Source organism: Micropterus dolomieu, linkage group LG04 (genome assembly GCF_021292245.1).
Source record: "Micropterus dolomieu isolate WLL.071019.BEF.003 ecotype Adirondacks linkage group LG04, ASM2129224v1, whole genome shotgun sequence".
In the NCBI taxonomy this organism is placed as follows: domain Eukaryota; kingdom Metazoa; phylum Chordata; class Actinopteri; order Centrarchiformes; family Centrarchidae; genus Micropterus; species Micropterus dolomieu.
The window spans coordinates 21,332,661-21,345,388 of NC_060153.1; the positions used below are offsets into that span (position 1 = coordinate 21,332,661).

The following is a 12,728-nucleotide window of genomic DNA, read 5'->3' on the forward strand; positions in this document are numbered from 1 at the left end:
ATGAGTTTAAAGCAGGATATTTCCCTTTATATTTAAACTCACATTCAAAATAAAGTGTGAAATGTATAATCCCAGCCAATAGTAGTTAATTTTGTTTGTGGTCCTCAAACAAAGGCGTCCCAGTTGATGTGGTGTTGTAATCTAAACCAGATTATTTGTAGTTACAGTGAGTTCTTTATGAGCAACATCTTCATTATCACTGCATTTCTCACTGTGGCATATTGTGGTAGTTTTGTACAACGTGGGAGGTCGTGCCTTTTTTTCCACAAGCTGTGATCACTTGAGAAGAATATCAAATGCGGTGGATGCTCATGTGGTCTGTTAAAGAAAAAAACAACTGTAACCCTCCCCACAAGACTGCTTTGATCACACAGACATCATGTGATCTTGGACAGACTTGTGGCACCTGCAGACTGCTGGAGGATACACACAGTACACTATGTTGACTAATGTGAGCCTGAAAACAGAGAGCAGCTTTGGAGTTTTTTTTCTCTGAATATAATATCTACACACAGTATCCTGCTGCAAGGGATAATACTGAGACCTGTGAACTTTGACATCACGTTCTTTAAACCTTTTCTGGATTATCTTACTGTGTATTGGGAAAAGGCAGCTAATATTAATCATTTGACACAAAAGATTTACATACACATTCATAAAACAACATGACATGTGTTTTTATAAGATTTATGAAGCTCTCATGAAAGTTTGAGGGCTGCCAGCCCTCATATTTAAAAAAATATTTTCATAGGTCAATATTTCAATAATGCATTTTTAATTATTTCCAGGGTGGAAAATTCTTTGAAACAGGATTTACATCTTTGACAAAGAACTCAATGTCAACATAGGCAACTAGCTTTTCTCTGGCACCCCTCATCTCACTGTCTTCACTGAAGGATGGAATTTGCTCATATGTCAAACTCCTGTCTACTGATTGTCCTTTTCGTCTTTAATCATCAATTTGGCAAACGCCATTTGAGGGTTTGCATATCTTTTCAATTACGCTCTTTCAATTAAATGATGTGAATTGATGTGAAATGTGAATTGTTTAACTGGAGAGACTTTATTGCTTGTCATGTTGAACAGGTTCATCATTTTGAATCAAATGTTTTTTTCTTTCATTTCATTGAAGGGGTCCCGACCTCAATGTTGGTAACCACCATTCTGTGAAATATTATGTTTGACACATAGATACTTGTAGATTACAGGGAATACAGGTAAAACGCCTGACAAGTAGTGAATATAGGGTATTTTACAGCACGAGTCATTGCTTTACTGTACATTCAGCACTGAAACATCCCATGGTATAAAGAGGCCGGCTGAGTCATTCACATTTGAAAATCTTGGAGTTTTTATTGTAAGTATTGCATCTTCAACTTACACGGCTAGAATCATCATCAGACTGCATGTTTTACAAAGGATGGCCACAGGTTCAGAACAACAGGAGGACTCCCTACGTGGAACTGCTCGTTTGGTTGGGCTAACTTGACCTTATGGACCTGTTTGCTCAGAGTCAACCTCCTGACCGACGGCAGAATGGAGTGTGGTTTACAAAAGACACTGTGACCTCCACTATGTCGAGCTGGTGCACATCTGGCCAGGCTGCACGGTTGGAACTCAACACTAGTGGAAAAGTTAACCCCGACCTGCACCACAGTCAGGACTGCATGTCTAAACCTAACCTTAAACACAGAGGTAAAAATATAGCTTTGTGATCACCAGCTTATTGAGATATGCTATTGTTTTGAATCTGCAGCATAGCCAGAAACTCTTTATCAGACCTCCCACCTAGCTTGGGCTGATCCATGACCTGTTTGCACTGAACTGACAGTAAAGCTCAGTTAACTTCCAGTGAAATATCATGGCTGCAAGTGATGTGACAGGGCCTTGACTCTCAGTCTTACACTGGATACACTTTTTCTGACAAATAACCTCCAGAAGTCTTGATATTTACCAATTAGCAGGTAAGAAACAGCATAACTAAGATCAGTGCAGACTGGTCATGGACCAAGTGCCTCTCTAAAGCTCAGACTTAGTAAGAACGTGCGCAAGAGAAGACAGACCTGGTATAAGTAAAATCAGTTCTTATAGTTGGTTTTATCCCTTCTTGGAATACAAGATCAGAGTAGTTTGCCACATGAGACAATACAATGAGTGCCAGACAGTTTTCACACATTTTGGTGTTAAACAACAGAACCTTAACTTTCAGAATCGCCCCGATGCAGTAAAAATATACTGTAGTCTGAACAGGTTAAAACACCACAAGGATGTGAATCAGGTGTAAATCAGGTCTACACGAGGAGTGAAATTCATTTGTCGTCAAAACATGGGACCTTTTTCCTGACAGCAGGCTCATAAATCCAACATATGAAGACAAAAACAGGATCAAAGAGAAGTTGAAAGTTTATAACTTAAACAGGGGAAGAATACATGTAAACTGTCCCTCAGAGAGAGAGAGATAGAGAGAGAGGACACTGAGGTGTTCTGAGGTGGTTTTGGCATTTTTGTTATTTTAATTATCAAGCACCAAAAGTGGTGACTTTCTGATTCAGTGCCAAGTCCCAACAACCTCAACACAGCTCCGCAAAGAGCGTACATGTCAAACTCTACAACTTAATGACGTCCTTCAGAAAACCAAAGGATTTGTTCATTTTTATTTATTTTCTCTTTAAATCCTCAATCGGAGGCCTTGTATTGTAAATGTAAGACACATCTTGTCAACTAAAACACAAGTCTAATAGAGACTACATTCCTCCTAATAGAGGAAAGTGGAGTTTTAGACCCCTTTTATTGTGTAGCAGCTGGCTCAATATTTGCCAGTAAAGTCTTGGCTATCGATAAGCCTTGTGTAGAGATGCCACCCCCCCCTTAGCACAGACGCAAAAACAACCGGCCAGGAGAATTTATAAACAATATGGCGAATCTTTCACCTTGCATCAGAAGGCTGGGTATGGAGGGAAGCCATTTAGTCTAATCAGCCTATCCAGTTGTTTTCCATCTCGGCACAGGCTTAGCATGCTGTTGGGGAGTCAGCTCCAGAGAAGGCTGGCGACTCTAAACAGGCGAGGCTCAGCATTAGGAGCAGCTTAGGGGCCAATTACATTTCAAGTGTCCATAGAATAAAACATCAGAAAAATGAAAATAAAATGGCTACATTTCTTAAAACCCTCCCACCCCACCCCCCTGACCCCCCCGCCAAAAATAATAATAACCCGTAAAATATACAATTCTTAAAATAAGGAATGAGGAATACGCATTAAAAAGAATAAAATAAGACAGAATCTAAATAAGTTAACTTGTTTTCCTCCATTGCTTGTGTTCTTTGAGGGATTGCAAAATAAATATTCTAAAAGGCCGGCATTTTTTTTTCTGTTTTCAAATAACAAAAGGATTCTTGAGAGCCCCATGAGAGAAAATGACAGAGGAAAAGAATTTCTTTCTTTTTTTTTTTTTTTTACAGGGAACTGTGGTTGAAGTGCAATTGTTAACGTCAGTGGAGTTGGGATGGCGAACATTGACATCATAACACCCGTTTTCTTCACCTAACACTAAAGACTTTTCCTCCACAGTTCAGCTGACCACTAATGGAATGCCATATAGAGCCCCCCCCCCCCGCCACACACACACACACACACACACACACACGAACATTATCAACAAGAGAAAACAAACTAATAAATATAAAGAGTGCCACACAAACTCAGCATTTTCCAACAGAAGTCACACTGGGTCGCTTTCCCGCAAACTGGATGGGAAGTTGTTCTATCGTTTTTTGTTATCGTGTTGAAGAGTAACTTTTCTTTTCCTTCTCAGGGCAGCAACAGAACGAGTACATTTCCAATGTTTCCACCAGCAAAACTGAACAAAGTAATTGTGTCCACACCACATCCACTGCCACTCTGAAGAGGAAAACATTCATTTAAAATGCACAATAAACACAGATCAAACAGCAACAGAGGCAATAGTTCTATCCAGGAGCGATATCCTTTTTAAAACAAATTTTTAAAATTAAATTTATTAAACTATTTGTATGTACAAAAAAAAAATAAGAAAAGAAATAAGCTTTTTGGACGGTCCCACACTATTTAGAAAGAAGAAAGAGTTCAAACTGACGATACAAAAACAAAAAAAACGACTACATGAGTTATTGCTTGTTACTGCTGGAAAGAGGATGGACATCTATTCCAAAGTTTGTTGTTGTTTGGACTTTTTTCTTGTTGCTGTTTGTTTTTTCCACTTCATGGTTTGTGCCATTTTTATGGACAGCTCTAAAGTAGGCAAGTGAAGGATAGCTTGTTTTAGCTGCTTATCGAGGGGAAAGAAACCAAAACAAAACACACACAAGTTACAATTTTCACTCTTTGAAAATGCACTGAGCACCCACATTCGGCAGGAATGTTTTTTCCCCTCTATTTCTTCGTGGTTGCTTTCCTTCGTGCTTGGTTTGAAACAATTATGGCAGACACACTTTGTTTGCTTTAAAAGCTTAGTGGTGGTGAATCCGCTTCCCCGTTGGTTTGTTTCACAATAGCACCAGTTTGAGTGTCTTAGCTTCTGCGGTGTCAAGCATAGGTAAAAAAACAACAACACAAGGATTAAAATTCAGGGCTGAAGGGATGTTTATCAGGGCCAAGCTGTGTTGATATGGCAATGTTCACCTGCAGTGTTCATTATACTCCAGATTAGATGTGCTCCCGTTTATCCAGGCCCAACACCAGACATTAAGATGAGATAGGCAGGACCAGCTCAACACACACACAAACACACACACACACACACACACCCCCACAGGAGAGAGAACCGAACAGAAACTGAATTATTTAAACATCATATCAATTTAAGCGCATTTTTGATCAAATTAGGGGTTGTGTATGTTAAACAAATTCAGACATTTGACAAATCAAGGAAACAAAATCAAGAAAATAAAATAATTTTCATAATTTCATTTCAGTTGTGTGGGTTTAAGAATTAAGGTGATTATATATATTATTTTATATCAACCAAGACTCTGATCTCCCTTTGAAAGAAGATTGAAACAAGTTGGGAGTCTTGCGTCACTGTGTTGGGGTCCCTGGTAAGCTCGAAGTTTAGAGGTGAGGGAGACCTCTAAGTGGAGCTCCTCCAACAGTGGGTACAGCAGCGCAGGAGGAGGGGGGTGGTGGAGGCAACTAAAGGCTAGGAGCAGGAGGGGGGCGCTGCTCAGAGGCAGGTGCGACGGGAACGCCGTTAGCCCATGGCGTGGCCGCCGTCTGAGGTGACTGGGTATGTACGTATGCAGGCATGGATGGATGGACCAACGGATGGGTGGGCAGGCCGGTTTGGCAGGGTGGTGGTGGAGGTGTGGGGCTCTATGTGGAGAAGGCAAGTTTGACACTGCAGGAGGAGTAGCCTTCGTCGCTGGCCATGCTCTGCAGGCTGCTGTGGTCGTCCAGGTCGCTGGTGCTGGCTGTGCTCACGCTGTCCAGCTCTCCATGGGAGAACTCCGTGCTTTCCACGTCCACCTCAATCTCCTCTGCAGCCGAGGACGAAGACGTGGACAGAGAGAGGGCGGAGGGAAAGAGAAGAAAGACAAACAATTTAATTGTGACTACTCAGAAACAAATTATGTACAGTACATTTGTGGCATATGATGTAGTGGAAAATACATTAGGATTTTGGGATCCTGAAAGGAAAGGCTCACAATATTTAATATTTTTCTTAATGTCAATGAATCTCATGAAAAGACCAAAAGCAATGATGCTTTATGCGGCATTCAGACCAAACGTGAATTTAATCCACACAATGCTTTCCTCGCGGGGGTTTTATCGCTGGACATTGTGTTCACACACAACCCGATAATGTGAAAAAACACGACTCGCCATTACTACAGCTGTATGAACCGAAAGTAAACATTTTGCTGTGATAAAATAGAAAAAAACGGATCAAACTGATGCCGAAATAACTACAATATGATGCAGATTTGTTAAACATATGAATTCATGCTTTGTCTTAATGGAGTTCGGATCGATCAGGGCTATGCTATGCTAACTTGGTCATAGTACAACGATAGCAATATGGAATAAAGTTACATACTCATGTTTTCTGAACTCACCAGGTCGTTCAACCTCCTCGCTTTCTTTTAAATTAACGTTGTAATCCCAAAAACTAAAGTAAAAAGCTAATTTAATAAAAGCAGTTTACTCAGAGCTTCACCCTCAAGCAAATGACGTAGTTGTCAGAGCATAATCCAGTCCAACCACGGGTGTTTATTTATCCAAAAGCTGCAGCGCAGCTCCCTTCTCCTCTAGCCCAAGTTTAGCAGCTCTCAGCCGGCCAGCAGATTTTCAATCGCCTTCTCTGCCTGGCCCTCTCCACACAATGCTCTGAAGCTGTCGGTGACGTATGGACAATCTCAACGTTGATAGGCTATCGCGACTCAGCGTTGTGCGAATTTCTCGCTGGAGTTGAAAATATTCCTCCTTCGTGTTGCTTTGTGCCGCCTGACAGGACAGACAGGCTCTACATGTTTTGCACTGACTTTGTATGTAAACTCACCCCCCCCCGAACGCTCGCTTCGCTTTTGGTTTGAAAGCACCATTAGCCCATCTATTTGACTGATGTTTGATTCCCTACCCTGCAACTGTGGAACTCACAGCAAAGCCCATTGCTTGCTAATGAAGATGTAAAGATGTAAATAAAAAACGTGCTATGAATATTAGGGCTGAAACGATTTATCAATTAAATCAATAAAATCGATTAATAAAATGCTTCGACACAAATTCTTTGCATCGATGCTTCGTTTAATCCATGTAACTATACAGCACAGTGTTTCGCACGCACATTTATTACTGTCGCACATTGCGCTTACGCTGTGAACACAACAGGATTATAATGTAGCCGTTTGCAAAGTGGAGGAAGAGAGAGAAAATGGCGAGGGACAAAGAAGAAAGTGTCCAAAGTATGTTATTATTTCATGCTAAAGAAAACAACAACTCTGTCTGTGTCACAGTCCATTCCACCATAAAACGAAACTTATGTCACCTTGGCAACAGCACAACAGCAGCTGAACAAAAAGGTGTTCTGCCAGCGGACCACAGACAAGGTAACAGTAACAGCAACTTTAACAGTTAACTGAAATCTTGATTTGATTGTTGAGTTGAAGTCTAGCCAAAGTAAGCCACAGTCCTCAGCTGAAAATGTGCACACGTGCGTTTGTTGTTCTCCTTTTTGGGCTGTGAGTTGTAACCTCACAGTCATGAGTTAACTGCGTGTCTTTTAACTGACCTGCAGCTCTCTGTAGCTCCCACAATCCCTGCTACCTGCATGTGCTAATCCCATGCTTCACCCATATTCTTTGTCTTTATAACTGTTATCTTTATAATAACAAACAGCAGTTTCGTGTGCAGGATCACTCATTTTCCGTTTCACATTTCACGTGTGTTTTCTTGACAAAACGTGGTTTGGAGACCAGCGTCGGGTGACGCAGCTGCTGTCAGCTCCTGTAGTGTGTGTGTGTGTGTGTCCCTGTCACCGATCAGTCACGTAGTGTGAACACCACACGACTTCAAGACTGCCGTTATGACAGCAGGTTGTGTGAACGGCACAGCCATCGGCCGACGCTTAAAGTCGTGTAGGCTGCACGAGTCAGTACTATAACTAAGTATAGCATTGGGGTGATGTGTGTGTTTGTAAAGCGGTTGTCTAGTAGTTGGTCTGATGTTTGCTGTATGACACAGTATGAAATCAGAAAGGGCTGATAAATATCTATCACCTATAAACGTGCACAGTTGATCCCGTTAGGGGGGCGCCGCCAAGCAAAAGTACTTCTTAAACGACGCATCGATGAATCGTTGAAATAATCTATCGAAGCTTCAAATACTAAAATCATCGTTAGCTGCAGCCCTAATGAATATATATTCTCTAGCTCAGTTAAAAAATTTAAAATCATTTCCTAATAGAAATTTTTTGGCAAATGTTACCAAAACATAAATAAATATTTTATTTAAAGGGGGTTATTCTTTTGGCAACAATAGAGATCTATGACACAGAGGAATACGATATATCAGGGTTTAGCTACACAGGCAATACTAGTAGGATAAATTTTTATGGAATCTGTTGACAAAAATAAAAAACATAAAATACAATATTAAATAGACAGAGAAGCATGTGTTATGCTGCAATGTGTTTAAATATAAGAATGTGTAGTCTAATAGTCAAACACTTAAGTTCTACATGTCTAATTTAATCACTATATTGCAGCAGTCCATGTAAATATGTATCCATTTAACATGGTTCAGTTAGACTCAGAGAACCAGGTTGGAATGATAGAAACTCAGACAGGCTTTATACTGTTTGGATGTTGATTGCTTTAACTAACCAATGTTTACTTTAACGCCCTTCAGGGGTTGTTTGCATTTGAAAACTCTATACCGGAGATTTGTGTTGATTATTTTCAGCAATCACATACAGGGGTCTGTTGGCCATGTAGTCGCTAACTTAAAATCCTGTTTAAAGACGGTGGACTCACTCACCTTGGTCTGAATCAGAGCGGTCGGAGCAGAGGGTGGAGCCCACACTGTCCATGCGTATCCTCTCGCCCTCCCCGGGGCTGCTCTGGGCTGCAGCACTGCTGCCTCCCCTGAGCAGCTCCAGCTGGCGCTGGAGGTGTCTCTGCTCGCGCTCCAGAGACTCCAGCTGGTGCTGGCTCTTCCTGTCTGCCTCTTCAAGTTTCTGGTCAGGGGAAAGAGAAGACAGAGACAGAGAAAAGGTTAACGGTGTGTGCCAGGGACCAGGGTGAGAATGTGCTGATAAAGACTGCATAGAGGAGATGAAACTCAGACAAATAGGTGAGAGTCATCTCTAGAGGAAATAAGAATGAGAGAAGGAAAGCTGGAAGAACAACTTCAGCAACAGTGCTGAGATTCTTAAGAGATAGATGTAAGGAAAAACCCTTCCTATCTAAAGGCTGTCAAAATACAAACGCAGCAGCACAAAACAAACACTCTGCGGCGCCTGTTTTAGCATTCAGCTGCTTAACGTGTTGTGTCCCTCCTACCAGCCCTGAAACCCCTGAATGATTTCACTCACCTGCCTTGTTCACGCCGTGTCACCTTCTTTAGCTGCTGCCTCTGTTTACCATTACAACATGAGCGAGGGCCGTGGCAGGGAGAGATACAGCCGTGTTGCGCTCTAACCTTGTAGCCTTATGTCACGGTCGCCGACAGTGACGAGCGTAACTCCCGGCGACGGACCAAAACAATAGGCCATCAATAAGCAATGGAGAGACTCAAGATGACAGCAGCAGAAGTGCAGAGTGGTGGCGGTGATAGCGCGCGTGTGTGTATGGAGCACGACAACAATGTCGCCTTTATGCCTCCCCTCTTTCATTCAGTGAATGCACGCTACGCCAGGCTTCTCATGCAGACTGCTCAATCTCAGGCAGTCACATGGCTGCTTTTAAAGTGGATGGGAAAGCGAGAAGCAGGATGTCTTAACCTGTTATATGCTCTCCAAAACTGGATTATCAGGCACGGAAATTATCACCAGTGACCAGATGAATACTGGTTATAGTGTGTTGCACAAGCCATTTTTTTAATTCCCCGAGAAATGTATTATTTGTACAAATTTTTTAAATAGTTAATGGATGTAGTTTGTGTTTTAAACTAAAATTCAACACATCATGTCACCTCAGCCTAATTACGGATGCACTGCAATATAGGTGTTCCCTTCAGTGGATGTGTACACATTTGAATCTGGCACCAAAGCTCAAGACAAATAAAATCCAAGCAGGGGTTTATTTTTATGCATTGTCGTTTTAGATCAACACATTATTACCACAATGTATTTTTTAAGCAATACATTGTTGTCTGGTTGACCAAATACATTGTTGTGTATTTAGTCAACCAGTGCTTAAATTCTGCACTTCCATCTTTCACCATGTGTTGGATACCCACACGTCAAACTGAGTAATCTGGAACCAGCTTTAAAATCCAGCTGGGCTTGCTATCCCTACCTTTATGTGTGCTTTGGCTTTGTTGAGCAGGCCCAGGGTGGTGTGGCGGTTGCAGTCAGGTCCCAGGGGTATGAGGGCCTTCAACCGCTCCAGACACAGCCGCAGGTGAGCTCGTCTGCACAGGAAAGACAGGAAAGAGAAATAGAACAATCAGATACATGACGATGTACAATAGTCTTGCTAACTCGTTTACTTTTTCTGACTAGATTCACCCAGATTGTTTGGTGATATTAACCAGTACAGTCCAGTTACCAACCAGTTTCTCTACGTTGCAGCCCTCTGCAACCTTTTCTCAAAGCTCAGAAGGTTCTTAAAGGGAAGGTTCGCCCTAAAATACAGTTTAAACCAGCTATTTGTGATACACTTTTTCTTTTTCTTTACCCCTTCTTTTATCTAGTGGTATTTCCTATTTCCTCATGCACGGGTATCTATTTACATGCCTTTACACCGAAAGTAAAAAGAAGACATGTACAGCTGTTCTTAGCGGGTTCTGATTATTTCTAACACAGCATCTAAGGGTGGATTTTTCCTGTCAAATGATCCTACACCTATCCTAAAAGACACATACATGCAAGCACTATGGGATTAAGGCTCATCAAGACACTGTGTATTCTGACTCTGCAAGGAATCCTCTAGCTCACATATTGCAAATCACCAGCTTATAGTTCAACAACACAGCAGGTTACATATGATTCACGGCTTGTGTAAGTCTTGAGACGATACATTATCCTCTGCTGGTATCTCTGGCACCCAGCTTCAGTTACCCTTCTCGCCTACATTACAAACAACAAGTTTTAGCTGAGAGGTGTGGGGGTGGGGGTGGGGCATGGAGGAAAGGTGTAATGGTATTTCCTGGACCCTGCTCGGCTCGTACGCTCCATCATTCTGACAGTCCCTTTTTCTGTGACTGTAGACAGGCCCCGGGTGCTATCTATCCTGCTAATGGCCCCCGAGTTGAGAGGTAAAGAGAGATAATTGTGGCTATAACACAATCAGCGCTCCATTAGCAGTAGCTGCCCTTTGAGCTAGCCTGAAGGGAACAGTGGAGAGACATTAAGAGTCAGCGGACTCAGAAACTATCACTGGGGGAGCCCAAAGTAGACGAGCCCAGGGGACCAGAGCAGGAACTCACTGATTTCCCTTGTCTAGACGGCCCTCTGCTATGCTCTGCTGCTTTAAGACTGTTGGAGGCATGTGAGGACCGGCCAGAGTATATCAAGTCTGTGTGCATGTCAGTGTGTGTAAGGAGGGGAGGTTCGGCTATGCATGGATGGTGCTGATAAGAACACAAGAGCAGAGCAAACCATTACACCAGTACAGTATGCGTGAGGGTGTGCTTAAACTACATGAACAAGAAAAGTGCTGCGTGTCTGGGGAGTGGAGAGAGGAGGCGCCCTGATTCAGTCTGTGGTGCTAACAGTTTGAGACACACACACACACACACACACACACACACACACACACACACAGACACACACACCGTTTTCAGTTTGCAATGATGAGCCAGGGTGGGTCTGGGTCAGGTCATCTGTCTGTGTAATCAGTCCTATTCACACGTGCACCTTTGCTCTTTATCTGTGAAATGTCTCATCTAAACCCCGACACAGCCATCTTAGCCCTGTGAGTTCGCAAGCACGCACGCGCACGCGCGCGCGCACACACACACACACACACACACACACACACACACACACACACACAGATATCAGCTGGCAATTAATCACTTTCTACTCTTTCGCAGCAGCCTGGGGGGATACAAGCAGCTCCACCTGGGAGAAATCTACTGTAGTACATGCTGCAGAGGGGACAACATGGCAGAATATCCGCCTGACTGATTCCAAATCAGATTTGGTGGTTAATAAAAAAGATTATTAATTAATAAAAGATTATTAATGGTTAATAATCATAATTACATTGTCTGGACAATGTAATTATGATTATTACTTGATCACGTGGGAACATGACTATTGAGTGTATTTCACTGCAATTTGCAGTATTTGCTATATCACCATTTTTAAATTAAGTAGGCCACGTACATGTAATGTTTCAACATTGCTGATAAGCCAATAAATTATTTATTGTGCAGCTGTAGCTTTAAGAGCAGACACAAAGACACAAATATAATGTCACATTAAATGCAAGAAAAAACACAATGAATTGTTTAATCCCAAGACTTCTAACGCATGTGTACAACTATTAGGACATCTCGTTCGCTCTACTTTTTACTTAGTCACATAACAAGACATCTTTCTACACATGGTCATTGACTGCCTGATAAAGAAGGCTGTGAGGGCAGAGCAGAACACACTGTTCATGTATGGGCTCGTCTATCTGTCTGGCCTGCCAGGCGTCGAGTTAACAAACTCCAGACACCGGAGACCACGATCTTCTCCTCCACTCCCATCAAGATTAAAACAACCATCTCAGCAGTCAACTTCAGATAACCACCGCTTAACACCACTCCTGTACGTCTCCCACCCTCCCTTCTTCCCGACCCAACTGACCACACAGGCACGTATGACCACATTTCTAGACCTGGCTACGACCGACATATCTCATTATAGTTCTTAGCGCTGAGACTTCTATTAGTGAGTGTGGTGTGAGACGTCACTTGCTGAATCACCACGTTTGGCAGCGTCAGTGTGAAACCACAAACACCCTTCCACTCCCACATGATCATGATGATGATGAAGAGGAGGAGGAGGCCTGGGGGGGGGGGGGGGGCTTTCCCCCCCTT

The 12,728-nt window shown here is 42.5% G+C and overlaps 1 protein-coding gene across 2 annotated transcripts in view; it reads right to left on the minus strand.

Annotated features, from left to right (window-relative positions):
* Positions 1 to 3,412: 3,412 nt before the first annotated feature.
* mxi1 (max interactor 1, dimerization protein) overlaps positions 3,413 to 12,728 on the minus strand; it is a 31,292-nt gene continuing 21,976 nt past the window's right edge. For both annotated transcript variants that reach the window (XM_046046975.1, XM_046046976.1), the window contains exons 4-6: positions 9,992 to 10,106; positions 8,511 to 8,709; positions 3,413 to 5,512 (exon numbers count right to left, since the gene is read on the minus strand). In XM_046046975.1, coding sequence (XP_045902931.1) covers positions 5,349 to 5,512; positions 8,511 to 8,709; positions 9,992 to 10,106 — 478 coding nt within the window. In that variant the 3' untranslated portion in view covers positions 3,413 to 5,348. The remainder of the gene's footprint in view (positions 5,513 to 8,510; positions 8,710 to 9,991; positions 10,107 to 12,728) is intronic.